Consider the following 20,546-nt stretch of genomic DNA (forward strand, 5'->3'; position numbering starts at 1 on the left):
CTTTAAGATGGAAACAAAAGAAAATGACATAAAATGACAGTGGATCAGGCTGAGCAGCACAAAAACGGTGAGCAGCAGTGGCAGTGAGCAGCAGAATGAATGAGTGCACCAAGTGGAGCAAACAACAGCAACATCTGGCAGAGTGTTACAAGCCCCAGGTCACAGCACAAAGCTCTGGAAACTTCAGCTGGGGCTTCTTGCCTCCCAGGACTCCACAGTTCCCAAGAGTAAGGCTGCCTTTGGCTCAGGAATGGGGAACAAACAGCCAGCCTGGCTGTTGCCTTGGCAAAGCGGAATGAAAAATTATTATTGGTATACTTTAGGAATTAACTCTTATATGTTACTTGTTTATCTGTAATAAAATATTGTTTGCTGAGTTAATTAATTTGCAGGAAGGATAAATTAGCTCAGTGCTCTTGAGATTAATTCTTGCAGGTATCTAGGCATTTTACTAGATGTCACTTAAAAATGCCTTTACTGTTGGCAATGCTGTCCTGGCAGAAAAGGGGCCTTATACAGGTAACCATTGGAAAAATCCAAGTCTGTATCTTTCAAAAACCAATATGAAGTCCTTGATATAGAAACAAGTTTATCTCAATATATTAACAAGGTTTATCTTAAATATGTGCATTTTTTCATTTAGTGATTTTCAATTAATTAATCAACAGTTAATTTCTAAATCTTACACCCTGTGCTTTATGGAATACTGGAGTAAACTACCCCTCCCCTTTTTCATTCATTTGAAACATTTAAAACGCAGCCTCTAAATTTCCAACATAGACACTGCAGAGTAAAAATACAGTGTGTATGTGTCTGAGGGAAGTGATTGTTTAAAAATATATCATGAAGTAAACCAGTGGGATTGTTTTGTTTTAGCAGAAGAATGACAGCATATGGACCTTGGAAAGTGACCGTCCAAAGGCTTGAATAAACATTTCACCAAAATAAGCAATAGAATTTTTCTTAAAAGATATAGCTTTTAATATTTACTGCAAGTACTACAATGGCTTTCTGGGTGGAAGAGTCATTCTAACCCCCATTCCACTTTAATAAATCTAGAAAAAACAAAAGAAAAGAACCAGACCATACTACTTGGTTTGTCCAGTGTATTTAGAATGCTGCAGTGTACAATGCAAGATAAGCAGTAACACATGCTGTGTTGATATGAGTTGCTCTATCACTGCAGCAGAGAAGCAATATCCTCAGTATTCTGCAGGCTGAGCTGAATCTAATCATAACTCTGTAGCCAAGGGAGGCACAGTACGTCTTCTATTTAGTCTAACTACTTATCACCAAATGCCACAGCCACCAGAATGTTTTTTTCATTTAACATTAGAACAGACTGGCTGTGGACCATTAATCAGAGCCAAACACTGAATGAGCAATTCAACCATAAAAAAGGCTTCACAGTTTCATTTAGTAATTGAAGGACCTGCTAGGATAAAAAGTATCTACTATGGAACATGACCTGAAAATCATCTACTAATAATGGTAAGGTATTTGTTTCAATACTTAAATGAATTAATTCATACAAAATAGCTCAAGAAGGCATTCTAATAGTCTCGAATACCAGAAAGTATTATCTAATTAATGTGTATGGTCAAGCTGATATCTTTAAAAAGTTCAAACTAAAGTGTTCATAACAGGGTTAGGAACAGAAACCAAACACATCCACAAAATTATTGCAAAATTACAGTTGCACAGGTAGTGTTTCAGAAAACCCCAAAATACAAAATGATAGGGTCATAACAGCTGTAATTAACGTAAGAGTTATTTATCCTTGATCCTCTATTTTTCTTCATTCTAAGACATATAACCATGTGTTGTTGTTTACCATATACTATCACAGGAAAACAAATAGGATGTTCCAAGGAACAGTTAATTATTATGGAATTTTTTTTTTCCCATGAATTCTACCTAAACTAGCTCCCGAAGCTGGTTTTGTGGCTGCCACATGAAGAAGATGGAATAACCTGTAAAAAATGAGTGTGAGTCAACAGTGTCCAACAATGTAGTCACTCTTGTACATGAAGCATTATTCCATGATGTATATCCATGATGTATAGAGAACACATGAGCTGTCACAGCTCCCAGTAAACTTGGATTTAACCTGCATGACCCCTACAAAAAAATCCTGAAACAAAACAAACTACAAACATCCCCCCCAAAACCAGCAACAACAAATATATAAATATACTATATACACATATATATGTATTTTTTAAAAACATTCTTAGATATGGAGATAGTAAACATTCACAGTTAAAGTTTGAGACAGACCCAAGAAGCAGAACTAAACCTTCTGATTCCCCACATGGTGACTCAGTGACAAGGACAAACTTATTCCTTCTGTAAATCTGAGAAGAATGCAAATAAGCAAGCAGTGTTTGCTCACTTGGGGTAAGTCTCACAGGTAGTACAGAAATAGTTTACTGCTTTTTCAGGTCTATTCAAATTTATACATTATAAGCTGAGTATGAAAATAATTACCAAGGATAATATAAAAAACAGGCACCCCTACAAATTCAGAGATACAAGAATTATCATCAAGGCAAGCAATATAAACCCAGATGAAGAACTGAGACATGGAATGCCATGTTCTTGGGACTGGCCCAAGTAAGCCCTTCTGCTCTACTTAGAACAAATTGCATTTTGTTCTATCACACCCAAAGTAACACTTTGAATCTCAATGCTCTTCTCTTTTTCATGTTTTCTTTTCGCAAATCAGACACATTACTCTGGTGAAAACTTTTGATACTACATATACTGCTCCATAAAATCACTATTACTGCACTTCCCAGCCACTGCCTTTCCTTCTTCTTATAAAAGATACTAATGCTGCAATCATTAGTATTGCCTTTTATAACTGATTTTTAAATGCCTGGTTTTTAAGATGGTTTAAAATGCATTATTTATTTTAAAGAGCCTTACAGCTGACTGATATTCCTGGGGCAAGGAGAGCTAAACTTAATGCTTGATCTGCTCTGATCATAGCACAGCTTTCCACAGCCCTTCTCCTCCCTTGCCATTGATCCACATCTTTCTGAACAATACAAGTCTAATTGTGCCAACTATTTTTCAAATGCCTGACACAAATTTGAGCAAATTTCCTGTACTAAACTCAATTGAAATTTCCAGTCAATATATGCTGTCGAATCAGGCAGAGGCAGAAGTGGAGACTTCATGAGCCACCTTCAGCCAGGATCTGAACAGATTTTCAACTAATTAGTTGAAAATATCTTCTTTTCAAAAGGATAACTCAACACTTACAAAACACAACTAAACATTTACCCCAAGGCTACATTTATGCATAATTCAGTTGTAACTCAATATGTCCATTGGGAACTTCTTTGAAAAAGTAAACTTATTGAAAACTGATGTCTGGATTCAGACAAAAGTATTCCCTGATTTTTTTACAAAAAATTGTTGATATCTGGGTTAAGAGAAGCAAATAAAAGACATATTTTGAAAGCTAAAATTTTAAAGTTGCAGTCTTTTTTCTCTGAATTTTATATAAATGACAGAAATTAACTAATATTAATAAAGGATAGACATTCAAGTTAAAATTTTGGTTGTCAACCAAAACAATACCTTCTAATTTTATAACAGACAGAAAAAAGTGTCGGGTACCAGCCCAAAGTCTCATTTGTACACAGCTTGAAATTTTAGGTGTATATACAGGAAGTCCCTAAAAATTTCTTTCTCATTGAGAAAATGAAAAAAATAAAAGTTAAATTCCATTATGCAGATTTTTGATGACACACAGTAACTCTGAATTCTACTAATGGCTGTATTATCAAAAGCCTCTCAATAAATCCATTTTTTGAGGAGAAAGATGTTTAGCAACCATGTTAGGAGAACAAGCATACACAGCCATCCATAACAACAGGTAACAGAGGAATAGGATGCAAATCAGAGACTTAATTTAATTATAGGTTTTGTTTCAGATGCTTTACCAGATATTACACCATTTAATTTGTTAAGTATATTACAAACTAGAAAAGAAGAATGAAAAAAAAATCACCACACCTCACATTTTCCAGAGAGGAATAAAACCCCACTTAGTTTGTCTATTTTCCTACCATTAATACATCTCCGCATGTCACACAATTTAACTAAGAGAAAGTGCTTTTGCATGTATTTAATTTAATTTTTCCTGTATTTGCTTAAATAGCAAACCACCATCTTTACAATAGTGAGCGAAATTAAAACAGAAGACTTGGACTGGATTAAGAACTGGTTTTCTACCATGGGGATTTGACCCTGGCTGGATGCCAGGTGCTCACCAAAGCCACTCCATCACTCCCCTCCTCAGCTGGACAGCTGAGACAAAACATAATAAAAGGCTTGTGGGTTGAGATAAGGGCAGGGAGAGACCACTCACTAACTGCTGTCATGGGCAAAATGGACTCAAATTGGGGAAAAACAAGCTTTTTCCAAGGAATGCTCAGGGTCTCAAAACTTCTATGTATGACTTTAGAAGTTTCCAAAAAAGAAGATGAAAATATGATCTTTATCACAATTTATTACAGGTTTTAAAAGTTGTTCATTGTATAAACTGGGGGAAAAAAAAGTCATTTCAATACCATTTCAATACTAAAGTGGCAGTATGTTAGTAACTTGCTTAACTTACTCATAAACAGCACCTAATCAAAATGTCAGCCCTCCAGAACTTTACCTACTCACAGCTTCAACCCTTTTTGTGGAGCATATGAAGTTTAGATTCTTTCCAGTATAGCCATTTTAGTGAAAGCTGTGAAAAAAATATATAGGAAAAAAATCCAAATAAACTAATGTTATTTATTTAGAGGCTTCTTTTCTTTTTTTGTGGGACAATATTAGAAAGATATTGGTCTCTCAATGAAAAAATCCTTGAAGTATTCAATAACCAGAGTTGCTCAGAAAGGAAGTCTGAGAAGACAACAGAATCAGTATCCTTTTAGAAAGTCTGCAACTTGCCCTCTGGAGACTACTCCTTCCCCACTTTACACACCAGCACTCATTGTGTTTTAGATCAGTCTCACCTTTTGTAAACTGCCATGGAATAAAAATGCAAGAAGCAAGTAAAAGTACCAGCAACCTCATATACATTAACAGTAGTTTCCAAAACACACCCCATCCATCCAATTACTTTGTATGTAAAATAGAAGTAACGGTGAGGGTAACCTGAAATTACTTCAGCTGTCTTTTAAAAATATAAAAATGTAAACCATTTCATGAGACATTTCAAGAGAAAGACTGTTTCCATGTTTTAAGAATACCTGTAATAAAACTTAAATGTGCATCTTGATTTTTTTTGTTTTTTAAATCTGAGCCTTTTTCCAATGAAACTCCTGGCAAGTTTTACTATTCACATTTCAGCATCACATGTAGAAGTTTTAATCAAGACTGTCTAAAAAAAAAGTTTAAAAGTTTACTTCTACCTTGTAGCAGCTGAACTGTCACACAGGTTGGGAGAACAAAATGCCACTCCTAGAAAAGTGGTTTCTTTTTCTACTTTCTTTATATTAAGAGAAGGACAGATTCCCCCAGACAACACTTTACTGCAAGCATGCAGGGCATATAACTTTGTTTTACACAATGCCATCCAAAATGTAGCTCTGTTCCTTTGAGAAGCAATGATTACAGGACATAATTTGATGAGCTAGTGTTTATAAAGCAAATTATAGCAAAACAATCATACATCTCTGCCTTTTCACACACATTCACTGGATGTCAGATGAATGGTTTCACCAGTCCAATAATTTTCCTCTGTCAGCTCATTTAATGAAAACAGGAAGGAAAAGAAAGAAAGTCACCTTACACATATTTCACTCATAAACTGCATTGAGATAACTACACTAGACTTTTGTACTTGCAAACTTAATTCGTATTCTCAAAAGAAAGAAGCTATGACTGGAAAGTGGGCACTATTTATTGGTTTGGGGTTTTTTTAAGGAATCTAAACATCTTGTTGGCTTTTTGAAGACCCTAAAGCTAAAAACAACATCCAAAATGTTTTTGTAAATGCAACTATGTCCCCTGCTTCTCTCCTCCCTCTCTGTAGTTAACTTTTTACAGCAAACTAAATGACATTTCTGTGTTCCACTGAGTCAAGTAATAATTCCTCTGAGCTGACAAACTTGATCATTTTACAATCTTGATCACAAGAGCAAATAAAGATCAATTTAGATGGTCTATAGAGCTCTCCTCCTCCTTACACACAGACAGGTCTACCCTGAAGGTCTCTTTTGGTTGTTTCAAACTCTCTCTGCAAATGAGCCCCAGGTTTTTGAAGACTATGCAGATAAAATCCCTTTTCCATAATTACTACAAAACATCTCTGTCTTTAAAAAAACAACCAAACATAAAACCAAACCAGCCAAGCATCTACAAAGAACTCCCACTAAATATAACTTGGATAGCCCTGAAAATGGTTAAGCACAAAGAGAAAGAAGTCCAACAGAGACAAAAATCGAACCATCATTCTAGAGTGCAAGTGCCAAATTAAAAGATTCATTTTAGATGAGACATCATCTCATACACTTCCCTACCAAAAAAAAACCCAAACACAAAACTTCTAAAGTCAAGTTTCCTCCTTTTTTTTTTTTTTTTTTTTTTTTTTTTTTAGGGAGCAACTAATAAATCTCCAAGTATTACCCGTTAAATACATTCCCAGTATCAGCTCTTGATCACTAATACTGATGTAAGTTCATGAAGACAGGTCTTCACCGCTATACAGAACAGATGAGACTTGGGACTATCACATGCAGATGGCATCTGCTGCGTTTTTTTAAAAAAAATATTTTATGTTTGCTATGGCTTGTTGCTTTCTTTCCTTCTTTTTAAAATTGTACGAGCATTCAAACCAACATTCAAATACAACGGGAGAAGGTACTAGAGAGTAAACTTCAGTTTGTTAAGGATTTGAAACCACATATCTATGCACAGATGAAAATATAGAGAAATATGAAAACCTAACAACTTTAATAAATTTTCTAGGGGAGCACTTCTTGAACTTTGGACACTAGTTTCATTCAAGAATATGTATCATTGATACAGTGAAAGTCAATAGATATTTCTTGCCAAGTTTCTGGAAATACAATTTTCTTCCTGCGTATCAAGGAAAAAACCAACGTACCAATTCCCAGCACAGAAAAGCATGCAGAAGATAATTTTCACTGTTCTAAATAACACGAGTCATATTATGAACTCTGCTTTCCCCTCCTCTGTCACCCTGGTAGCTCTTAAAAATTAGCTTTCCAATTACATTTAAATGTTTTAATTGATGAGTTTTCAAAGTGTGTGTGTGTGTGGCAGGGGGTGGGGACAGGGAAGAACAGGGAAAGAATCACATTTACTTCAACTCTAAAAAGGGCCTCATATCTGACCAAGGCAACAGAGGCATTGTGATTTAAAATAGAAGCTTGGCTCTGACTTACAGTCATCTATAAACTGCTTTTATGCATAGATTTAAGCGGCAAGAGTTAGTTCTATCATGTACGCAGTTTTCTGACAGAGAAATTCTATGCAGCTACAGCCTTATACTTTCCAGCTTCTTCTGCAGCCGTGGAATATTAAGTTTTAACTTGAGATCCAGTGCAAATGTGTACCCAAGCTACCGTTTAAATAATACTGTGATTATGCCATTTCACAATCTGAGGAAACCAGCCTGTAGTTACCCACAGAAAACCTTAAGGCCTTGTAACAAAAAACCAAAAACACCAAACTGAATTTTCTAGTAATCAGGGTTTAAACTTCTAAAGAAGGCACCACTGGAAAAAAAAAATTCACTTCCCAAATCAGTATTTAAGAGCATAATAGTTTTATCTTGGCACCCAGCTCCAGGCTGATCTCACTGTTGTCAATAGGAAATCCAGACCATTAAGAGTGGTAGAATCAGATCACAGTCTGCAGCACTTTATTTAAGGAGCAAATGCATTTAATACGTGAAACGCTTTATGTAACCGCAGTAGATTGCATCCATCTTTCATATTACACATCCTTTATGTGCTGTCTCCTTGACAAGCCATGACTAATATTACTGTTTAAAATTTTTTAATCATCTAAGACTTGCATTAGGATAAACTGACAAACATTTTTCTCTTTTACAAACAATACACTGTAAACTGCGTGAAGCATATTCATGATAATGCCATGAACAATTAAGTTATGACTATTTATTGAGACCTTGGCTACCACTACACTTCCAATTATACTGCAAATTCTCAAAGTCTTTCTAAAGGAATTGCAAGCTCAAAGACCTAAATTAAATTTAGAAAACTTGTTTAATATATAATTCTCACAAAATTCCCAGTGCATAATTCCATATGAAATATGGCATAAGTAAATCAGTATTTTAGTATACACTTCTTTTCCTGCACAAATTTTATTGTATTTATCTGTGTAAGTATCACAGAGCTAATTTTTTTCATAGCCAATAGGGAATTACAATTAATGTTGCTTTCTGTATCATGCTGCCTCATATCTTCTAGAAGCACTCTGGCACTAGGCTTGGCAAGTTCTTCTGAATTTAAGAACGGGCATTATTCAAAATTATTATAAGGATTAAGCAAATATTTGAGCAGAAAAGGTGATGGAAAAGGATCACTATTCCAAAATTTCTTTAAGTGGCACTGAAGTCAAATTTCAGGCGTTCACTACTTGTTACTGCTGTAGAAAAGTACTCATGTCTTTTACCTTCTGACATTCTACCCAAGAATCCAGAGCTCCAATCTATTTCCACTGTCATCACAAACATGTACAGGTCACTAAATATCCCTGCTTAGCTTGTTCATAAAACTAATCTGTATGAATGTTTGTTTGTAGAACTATAGAACATACTGTCTGTTTGTTTATAGAACTAATCTCCATGAAATGCCTGCACTGAGGCATGTAAAGGTCAAGATCTTTAAAATTCCCTTCTTTCAGTCAAGGTAACATTTTGAAGAAGCAGAAAGGTAAAGACAATACTGAATACAGGAAAGAATTACAACCTTCATTCCTTCCCTCCCCATAAGGCTTCCACATGCTATTTAAATACACAAATAGGAGGAACAAAGACTGAAAATGGTGCAGTAACTGCTGGAATAGACCCTAGGTACATTTTAAAAGGTTTTTCCTCTGAGACCTTATTAGCAGACAAGCCCCAAATGGCTCAACAGCCAAACATAAAAGTATTGACAGCCATATCTCTAAAGTCACTTACTCTATTTCTTAGCCAATTTCTTTTGAAGACAAATGTTTTTAGAAATTTATATTAACACAGCTTCTTATAGTTTTCCATTCTCTCAGAAATTAGTTTATTACACTAAATTTTCAATCCACCTCATAGAATGTAATCGTTTCAGTATACACATGCAATCAGACAAAAAATACCTCCAAAGCATTTTAAAAGAAAAAATAAAAGACAATATTTAAAGAATAAAAATTGAAAACAAAAAATACTTGCAGTATGTAGTCTATGTGTATCTTACTGGCTATTAATATAAAATTGATTACATGCTTTCAGAAATAAGACCTTATTTTTCCCTTTTTCTAATCAATCTGTTACCCTTTTGTAGTACTTCACATTGGAAAGGTTATCACTTGTGGTTAGAAATAGGTTGTCATGATCAGAAAGAGTACCATATTAATATAAACATTCAATCTGCACTTCTTTAAAAGCCTAGGAATCACAAAAATGAATCCGTCCTCTTGCCTGAGAAGGATTGTAATTCATCATTACTGCTACTACTTGTAATTGATGATAAAGATGAGAATTTCTTGAGTGAAATAAATAAAATAACTTTCAGAAATGGAGGAACAATGACATTGACTGATTCTTGAGGACTTCTCGTCTCACTACCCAGGACATTAAGACAGAGGTGAAACCAGCATGGTGTCTTCTCATGGATGCTTCTGAATTACTGCCTTAGGCTTTCACAGCTCTCTCCTGTGAATCTCATCTCTCATAGGAGCATTGACGGATCTCAGACTCCTAGTTCTACACAGAAACCATGGAAAACCAGTGCTATCAGAGACACAGAAGCTGCCGTGCCCCTGAAATTAATATCTCAGTAGAACTGTCCTCCCTATACAACTGAAGTAGGGAAGTCTCTGCTAAAACGAAGAAATAGCAATACAGTAACTGATTCATGGCAAAGTCAGGGGCATCAGCTGTGTTCATGTAGGGTGCACCCACTACTCTGAAATCCATCACACGAGCACTCTTCTGATATACACACAACATTGTTTATTACTTACCAAAACAAAAGCTGACAGATGTAGGATTTGCATTTGTTTACAGTTCTCATATTTTTAATGCAAATTAAGCATATTATTCATCAAGGCATGTCATCAGTTGTATTCCCAAAGGAAAAGAAATTAATAGAAACAGGTCTTATTTTAAATTCTGATTTCTTGTCAAAAAGTTGGCATAACTTACCAACTCCAATGAAGTCAGTTTCTTTGATTAGCTTATTTTGTTCCCTCCCAATCCATTGTAATATCTGATTGACTTAATGGCTCAATTTAGAAAATGGAAGCAATTAAATTTCTTTTTTTTTCCTTCTTTCCAAAGTATGTATCACAACTGTTTAGTTAGGAATTACCTTTTTTTTTTTTTTTTAAGGTTAACTTTCGTTTGCCTCTTCCTATATTTCAGTCTGGTTTTGAGCTAATGACAGAGTTATATCCAGAGAAGAATGGAAGTGATGAGGATAACTGAATAACTTAATTTTCATTTCACTACATCTATTCTGTACTGATTAGATGATAAGAAGTATATTTAAGTCATTATATATTCCTTTCTGACATTGTGTAAATCAGGGCTTGGATAACTGGCAACTAAATGGGTAAGTTCCCTGTTCCACCAACAGTATAACAATACTTCCACAAGCCAACAGCATTTCCACATCTTCTTGAATTCTTCTATCAAGATTAACCAACCAATATTGTTAGAACTGGTCTGGAAGTCTTTACAAGTGCTTTTAAATTAAGTTCTGCCTACAAATAAAGCTTTGCCTCTCCATCCTTCACTTCAAGTACCTTCTCAGGTAGCATCACCATGCTAAAAAAATGTGATGTAATGATAGAAGCATCATAAACACACATTTGAACCTCAGGTGTTTCAACAAAGCCCTGCAAAATCAAAAGCAACACAAGCTCATTTCAGGATTTATATGCAAGATCATTTGTCATTTTAGGGACAAAAAAAGATGAGCTAAAACACTTAAAATAAATAGAAATAATTAGAAATAACCTTTTTCTTCTACATGTCTTGCAAAAGGCTTTACTCTTCAAGAGGAGAGAGCATTCAAATTCAGAAACATACGTTTCAATTGGTGGAATGAAAACGGATCAAAATATTTGGCCATGAAACAGTAGTAGTCATGAAGAAACTAGTACCTCTACATAATTAGAAATTATGAAATGCACATTCTCAGTGCTTAGGAAAGCATAAGCTTTACAGATAAAACAGTCAGACTGAAATAAAAAAATACTTCACTGCTTTCTTCTTTTCTGTACAACAAACATTGACTTCCTTTCCTGAAATGTCCCAAGAAGCCCTTTCCCATCACACTTTCAGACAGAGTTTTAACTAACAGTGTATTTCAGCTACTGTTACTAGGAAGAGAAATTACATAGTATGTCCCAAAAGAGTGCATTGAGATGCTCTAGCTTTGCATCTGTATTACCATATTGTGATTTTCAAAGAAAAGAGCATTAAAAGGTATTTTAATCTATTGAATAATGATGGCAAATATAAACTTTTGAAAGATATTTCTAAAACATCCAACTTTAGCAAATGGTAAAAAAAAAAAAAAAAAGCGCTTTATTAAAAAACGTAAATAAATCAGAATATCTTAATATTCACATGCCACTACATGTTAGGTTATCATGTTAGGTTTAGAACTGGGAATTACAAAGCTATGTAACATGTTTTTTCAGTTTCTCAGCCAACTCCATGCAATGGTTTGCATTACATTTGCAATGTTTTAAGTTATCCATCAGACAATCATAAGTATTACTGCTATTGTCCAAAACATATGGGGTCCACATTACATTTTCAGAAATTAAAAGTACCTTGCCAGAGCATCCATGCATGTCCATTCCAACCAGCAAACATGATATTCCTCACATATATTCAAGTTTCCACATACATGCCGCTTTTACTTTGTACATTCTTACATATCTGTCATTTTACATTTAGCAATTTGGAACATGGCAATTACTGATATGACAACTACCAAATTGCTTAGAATAATTTCCTTTCCCTCCCTATCTTTTTTTATCTCCTAAGCACATGTGGGAGGAAAGGATAATTTCTTTAGTTAGTGATCAAGATCCAAAAGAGGGGAAATAGCTTACAAAATTAACATACACTTGCAATATTTTACTAATTCAGGCTCCTGCAAAATTAAGCACTTACCAAGTCTTAGGAATCTGTCAACGAGAGTCAGTTAAAGAGATATTTTGGGGGAGGTTTTGGCTGTCTCAAAACAGTGGGATCAAGACAGCATAATTTGTTTTACAATAGTAGATTGGCCTTTGTAAAATAATGACTTTCAAACACTGATTAAGGTGTAATTCAACTCCTGTTTCTCTTCCTTCCTTTTAACTTAATTAATCTTATGTTGAATAGTTGTACATTATGTTGTAAAAGAAGAATTCAAATCTGAACATGCTTTGATGACAGAAAGAGGAACACAAACCATATTCTCTGCACACATGGGATGCAGCACGTAAAGGTACATTAAAATTACATTACTCACCGTAACAAAGTGTCCTTCAGTCTATTTGCAAACACAATTTTGTCCCATTTTCAAATAATTGCAGACTGTCAGAATGAGATGAAGTTGCTTTAGAAAGACTCAAGGATTAGAGTTTGATGATGGTAAAAGTGCCAAAGGTTCTTGGCAGCTATAGGTATTGAACTCAGGTTTTGTTCATTGATTTAAGGACAATTTGGCTTTATTTGTAACATATGTCCTTTTGCAAACCAACACTCAATTTGGTCACTGTTTGACAACTGACTTGAACATGAAAAATAATTTGTTGATAACATTTTTGCTGATTGTACCATCATTATATAGTAACTAGCAGGAAACACATTGTCACTTGGCTACTTTCAGATAAGGTATTTGTGGTTGGTCTGACCTCTCAATTCAGAACATGATGTCCTTGTGACATTGCTGCAATCAGAGAAAAGTTGTTAGGAATGCCTCCTCAAGGACTCAAAAGAACAAACAGTCATAGAGAGAAAGAATGAGTAAACAAACCACTTTAATTTGTTATAACTCATGTATACCTGAACGCATGGCATCTTTTTGAATGCTTTCATAATCATGCCAGTCCTTCCTTTTCAGGCCATCAGTCCAGGTAAAGAGCTGTCCATCTCCCAGCCCCAAAGGAAGTGTCTGTGAAAAGAGTAAATAAACAAACAAATAAATATATACATACATATGTGGTTCATGTTATTACAGAGGAACCCTCATAATATGGCAGTAACCATAGCCAGTTTACTCAGTGCAAATATTGAAACTTTACTGTGGTTAATGAAGGTTTTTTTCTAAATACTGTGAGAAAACAGTGAATTTAGTTCTTGACAAGCAATTATTTGAAGTATATCAAACATCTGGAACTTAAAATTTCTCTTTTTCAGGAGTTTTCTGATATGACTGCTTGGCAAGAAGCTTGTGGAGATTAAATGGACCACTTAAACTGAATAGGTTTCAAAAATGCCTTATCCTTCAATATGTGAAGGACTTTGATTTTTTCCTTGAAGCATCACTTGTGCAAAATTGGAGTTACAGTTACTTTGCACTTTACAATGTTCCCCTTTAATTTTTTTGTAAGTTTTTTTTTTAATAGCTGCTACTAAGTTATTGCTATTCACACAAGGTCAAAGGACTTCATCAAAGGTACAAAGCAAAGAAATTCTCAAAGCACTTTCAAATCCTGTAGATCTTCACAATAAGCAATAAGGGGAAAACACACCACCAACACCACCACCCGCACAGAATACTCAGAAAAGAAACCCCCATACAATGTGCAGTTGGTATGCTGACTTCCCCTTTCCAAATTCCAAGTTCCTGAGTAAAGGTAAAAACTAGTTTTTGCTTCCAAGCAATATTATCTTCCTAGAGCTTTTCTTTTCCCTCTCTTGATGCCTTCTGCCAAAAGCTAGGATTTTTATGAAAATTAAGAACCAAAATGTACCATTAGAAGTGCCTGAAACGTAGATTCATTGCTAATAAGCGTAACATGAAAACTCTAGCTCTGCTAATTACAGGTTTAAATCAGTAAGTCATCCAGAACAAAAGGCATATATGAAATGCATGCTAGAAATATTCTCAAAGTTATGAGAAAACACATTTGAAAAGCAGTTCCAGGGACACAACATCTGATCACTATTGGCTGCACAGATCTGGATGACACTCACTGACTCCAGGTGAAATTGTCCCAGCATGCTCAGTTAGGGTTTCTTTTTTCTAGGACAGACAAATATTAGCCAAGCTACATGATGCAGATCTGGTTGCTAAGTCATCCTTAAAACTGGGTTTCAAAGGCTTTCGAATTTGTACACAAGAAGTGAAGAATGCCAGGCATAACTGGTTACCTTCAAGCAAAGGATGCTAGAAATCCTGGTTGATAAAGATTTATGTTGAAAATGTCTGCTTTGGGTCAGCTGAGAATGCTGGATATTCAGGGCAAAGTGTCATGAGCTCAGTGCTCTCCAACAAATCCCTGAATACTGACAAAAACACATCACACTCTGCTAGCCTGGCCTACATTTCTAAGTCTTGGTATTAAAGGTAACCTTTGTTACATAATGCCTAACTGCAATCTAGTTTGTTTATTCTTCTAATACTGCTTTTGCAGGTGTATTCCAAGAAAACATATTTTGTTATCATATTTTAGTATGATAAAAGTCAGAGGTTCACATGTAAAAGAACTGAAGAACTTAATACATCCTGATAAAAGTATGTCAGGTTATCAAAATATCTAACCTTTCATGTAATTAGAATGAACTCATTAATTTCAGTAATTCTTGAGTTCAAACAAGGCTAATGTTCTAATAGTAATATTAAATTGCTTGGGTTTTAAAGTCAGAAGCATAAGGTAGGACACAGGCTGCAACAGCATTAATCATGATTCTTAAGCACAAATTTCTAAAATAATCTACTCTGAAGCAATAACTGGTTCTTTAAAAGTCAGACTCAGACAGATTCACTTCAATTAAACTTGTACCCTTCTCAGTGTGTGTACAGCTGGTGTGAATCACTTGGCTCCAAAAATGCAAAACTACTGAAACTATCAAAAGCAGGATAAAGTTTACTTTTGTGACCTTTTATTCCTGTGCTGCTTTCTTTCTCTGAAAATAGTTATTTAAGTGGAAATTTTGCAGGACACTGAAAGAAAGCTGAGTAGTAGAGTTTACAGGTGGTTTCCTGTTACCTATTTGCATTTTGATGCCATTACTCTTTAAAAATATTAATTACATGTCGTTACTTTACCTGATAGCATTTACAAGTCTAATGTACCGGGAGACTCTCTTGCAAGCATAATATAGTTAAATAAATATCATAATATAGTTAAATAAATATATCCACTAAAATTAATGTAGCAGAAGGATAAATAAAAATTCAAATATCACGATAGACAAAAACTTGTGGAAGTCTTGCTGTGTTTTGGAACGGTAACATTGCCCTAAGAGGAAACAGGAAACAAACCATTGTATTGGTGCCATTAGAGGTTCCTGTTTAACAACTGAGAGTATTGTTCGGATTGTTGGGATTTCTTTTTAATAAATCCCTTAACTCTCATATTGTACCATGGCAAATTTTCAGCTCTAACATCCTTTCAGTGTAAGGGGAATTCAATAGAATAGTCTCATGTGCCACTTGGTAAAACCAGTATTCAGACAGCAGCACCTCAAAGCTGAACATTGTGACCCCTGCAGGGACTGGACTTCATGGAATTCACTCTGTGTACACACTTGTTCCACCTGCACAGTGAGAATGAAACAGGACTTAGAAAGGGATGTTGGGTTGCACAGACAAACTCTCTGGGAAGAGCAGGAGTTTTGCAGTGCAGGTTCTTTAGCTCTGAAGAAATCTGAGCTGCCTATGGTCCCTCAACCAAGTATCTCCCTTGTCAGCAACTGAAGGATGTATTTTTTCCTTTTTTTTTTTTGTTCCAAGTTACTATACTGTTTAACAAGATACAAAAGCACTTGAGAAAATGGGTTTCTCCACTTCACTTCTGCCTAAGGGTAAACAAATTGCATTTTGAAAGACCTTAAAACACAGTTTCTGGAATTTTTTAAAACTGCTAAAAGGATTCACTGTAAAACTCTAAGTACGCTCACAGGCTGCTTTTATCCAGATGATAATGACTAGAAGAGCTCCCATTTTTAAAGCATTTCTAGCTATGGAAGAAGGAAAAGGAAAAAAAAAAAAAAAGAAAAATAATGCAGTATTCTTATTCTAGCATTTGTCTTCTCCCTACATACTTTTCTTTCTCAGTTCTCCATATTTTTTGCTACTTTGACAATTTAGATTGTTTTGCATCAAACTAGAAGCCGTTGTGGTTTAGTTAGACACAGCCTGACTCTCTGGTGCAATGGCTGGGTAACAGCAACCACCAACTGTTGCTACTTGTAAGTACATCCAAGAAAGCCCATACAACTCTACATCCCATCTCAGAACAAGTTCTGAGTAGGTGAATATGACATCACAAGATGGAGTGTGCTAATGAATCTGGATTCTGAATTTTTGCTGAACACATATTTAACCATAAACTGAGGGACTCAAGTGTAATAAAATTAATCAAAACATGGAAGTACAAATGCTAAAGAAGGCAACAAAAGAAGTTCTTCATTTCAGAGGTAATGTATAAACAGCCAGATGAAAATTATTAAATTTATGCTATAAAACGCTCAATGAATTCAGCACAAAAATGGTTTTAGTTGTTTAAACAAATAACCAAATAAGGTCAGGTTCCAACCCATAAAAGGAAAAATGGTATCAAGGATTATTATTCTCTGTGTAAGCAAATTACTGAACCGTACATCACAGGAGACACGGTATTCTGGGAATACACATTTGCTATTTGCACATCCTGGGCTTTTATGTACTTAAATGGCAGCAACACTCCAGGGATAGTGTGAAGTGTTAGTTCTATGTGTGCCTGTAAAAGCACTAGTAGTCTTTTGGTATACATAAGAGCATTAGAAATGGAAAACATGACTTCACAACATTACGGTTCCTTCCAACATATGAAGTAAGGCTTCTTTCAGGTGGAAACCAAGATATGAGAAAAGAGAAGACTCAGACACACCTGCCCCTGCTTCCCCCAGCACCTCATGCTGACAGGAAAGTAAAGTTACATGTATTCTTTACTGACATATCAATACATATGAGTGGGAAAACAGCTCAGCTGAATAGGTGAAACATACTCAGGGTTTTCCTCTCCAAAACATTTCTGTAAGTCAGCCACAAATAGCGCAGTCTGCCCCTACAGCCCTTAGCCTCAAACTCATGAACCATTTTCATCACTGCAGAACTATTACAGTAGCAAATATCCTATTGCATACAAAGTGTTGGATTTTGACTGACTGTCAAAAAAATCCTAGAACAATTTATCATCCAACCATTTGTTACATGTAGTATGCACCTCTGAGTTACACGTTTTTAAGTGTTTCAGTCCAAAGGAATTACCCACCTACAGGAACAGTACATACAGCATCTGCCTTACTATTTCATTTTCACATTAACCTCAAATCTTTTGGGATGCAAGACTGATACAGTATTACATAAACTGAGAAGACTCTTCTCCTCCAGAGAAGACTTAACATCTGGTTCAATTACAGAGAATATGATAAGCACAAAAAATAGTGCAATTACCAAAAACTCACTAACAGATCCCTCAGAGAGGGGAAAAAAAAGCTTCTCTACTTTGACATTTGAAAGCTTGAACTAAGAAACAACTGCCTTCATTGAATAATTCATTTATTTTTAATTTCACTCTGTAGAGGCAGACAATTAGAGGGGACTCAGGCAAGGGAAGAGGATATATCTATTGAAATGCACTACTTTTTTTTTTAAGAAAAAAAGATATTACAGAAATTACAGATTTACTCTGAGCCTGAAGATTCGCTCACCGGCTCTAGGGACATTTTACTAAACAACAATATATAATTGATTACTGCACTAACAAAATATTATATAATGATCAGCATAACCACTTCCAATTCTTTAATCAATTTTAGGAAATAATCTTATTTAGACATAAGCACTTGTTCACACTCAGGAAAAGATACACACAGGAAATAAATGCAGTGAAGAACTACTTAGACACCTTTGGGGATATTTCAGGAGAAGCATAAAAATAACTACTCTTTGATTCCTCTTTATTCTTGGAATAAAACCTTCTGTATAGTGTTTGTCAACAGTGTTGTGTAAAACACATAGTTCACTACTCTTTTTTGTATCCTTCTAACACAGATCACTCTCAGGACTCTATGCTCTGAACAACTACTCTGATCAAAAAAGACAATAACAAAAGAATCACTGGGCAATTAAGTGAATTCCTTCATCAAAAAAAATTAAGGATAACTTTTTAAAGAATGGTGTCACTGCATGTAACACCATATGTTCATTATAAATCAGTTGCAAAATCACAATATGTTCATTTACCAAATTTCTCTTCTGGTATTATCAAAAGTATATGAAGACAGACATTTTCATGAAGCTTCATCCACAGCAGTTGGAAGAGTCATGAAAAAATTTATTTTGAAAGATTTCCCCTTTTTCAGATTATGGTACATTTTAGCACAAGATCATCAAAGTGAAATCTTAGCACTATGTCAGCCAAATCTGAAGTCAAGTGCTCATGCAAAATCCATTCTGGTGCAGTGACTGGGTGAGGATATTAAGGATGAAAACCAAAATATTATTTCCCCTAATGATATGCCTGAAGTAAGGTGGCCTGATCTACAGAAAAGATATAAAACCCAAGCATCACACTATCTCATCTCTACACCTTTATCCTTAAGCTCTGAACACTGCCTTTGTGGCTCTTCTTTCCTGTATCTCTTCAGCGTTAGATTAAAAAAAAAAAAAAAAAAAACGAAAAAACAAAAAAGTGCCCATATCTGAACTGAGATCTGAGTACAATGCAGCACAGGGAACAGGTACAATAACAGCAGACACTGCCTGCCAAAACTGCTGCCCATCCCAAAGCCACTGATGATGAAGTCAAGGTTGGCCAGTAAAATGCAGAGAACTATTATTTGCTATCAAGAGAAGGTGGTAAAGGGTCTAGATCTAGAATATTTCAAAAATAACAAAAAAGTAAAAATACATTCAGATATAATTACTGTCTTTTATTTTTACTCCTTTTTTACGTATTTTCAAAACATTTTCAAAAATGTGAATCTGAATTGTTTTCCATATCCTTGGCTTGAACACATATAATAGAGACTTTAGGACATGAAGAATTTTTTCATATGCTCAGACTTCCCATGCCACTTATTTGTTATGCCACAGCAAATAAGTGTTCATTGCACTGACATTTACATTAGTAGAAATAATTAGCCTAGCACATCAAAAAAAGGGCAGCACTTGATTTAGTCTGCGACATCTGAATGACTCAAGGTTATTTCATTTTCGAAACACTTATATCACAATTTTTGTGCTTGTAGATTCTAGATTATCACGGACAACCCAGTAGCATCATGCCATCAATTCCAAATCAAAGCTATTAATAATGTTATTTAGAAAATGCCAAGCTCCCCAAGCATTTCATTACAGAGACTTTTATAGACAGGTATAAAAAGCTGTTATTGCTGCACTATGGTTATATATTTCAGGTCACAACACTGCAGCAAAAAAGATTAAGTTAAAACATGAGCACTCCAGAGGTGCTTGCACTCCATATCTGTTGAATGTGAAACATCATGAATTGCCAGAGGTGACCTAGAAAGTCTGACAGTGAACCCTGGCTTTCCAAATGACACAATTTGAACTGACTGTCGGACACAAAGTAGAGTCTAGACTTAAGGCATAATAAAGAAAAAAAAATTAATAATATTATTAATAATAATAATAAATATTCCTCAGACCATGCAACTCCCATCTCTTTCTACCTGCTGACCTCAGCTGCTGATAGATTTCCTCAATAACTAAACTGACCTGACACTATCTTCTCTTGTTTTATTCTTACTCATCTCATTTCCAGTTCAAGGAAAAGAAACCAAACTCAAGTAGCATGAGCGTCTATGATGGACTTAAATGAACACATGCTCCCCATGCTGACCATGTGCTGCCTCTCCAGGTCTTCTTTTTGAACTGAAGAATGTGCTGTACTTTGACAGCACAACAGGGTCATCTTGCAGAAGAGCCTGCATCCATATTGGACTATTTGTTATCAGGAAGTTTAAAAATCATACTTGAAATAGTGTTAATGTTGATTTTTTTTTTAATAAGTACCTTTTCAGAAATTATTTTTAACATCAAAAGACCTGAAAAGCTTTGAGGAAACCCAGCAGGATTTTTGCCAGTATTGGTTGGTTTTGAACA

The 20,546-nt window shown here is 35.1% G+C and overlaps 1 protein-coding gene across 1 annotated transcript in view; it reads right to left on the reverse strand.

The window, feature by feature from the left end:
* GALNTL6 (polypeptide N-acetylgalactosaminyltransferase like 6) overlaps positions 1-20,546 on the reverse strand; it is a gene marked incomplete at both ends in the record, with an annotated part of 414,831 nt that overhangs the window by 246,688 nt on the left and 147,597 nt on the right. The window contains one exon of the mRNA XM_083860887.1: positions 13,271-13,379. Coding sequence (XP_083717013.1) covers positions 13,271-13,379 — 109 coding nt within the window. The remainder of the gene's footprint in view (positions 1-13,270; positions 13,380-20,546) is intronic.

The sequence above is a fragment of the Zosterops lateralis genome, assembly GCF_965231275.1.
Source record: "Zosterops lateralis genome assembly, chromosome: 5".
Lineage (NCBI taxonomy): Eukaryota > Metazoa > Chordata > Aves > Passeriformes > Zosteropidae > Zosterops > Zosterops lateralis.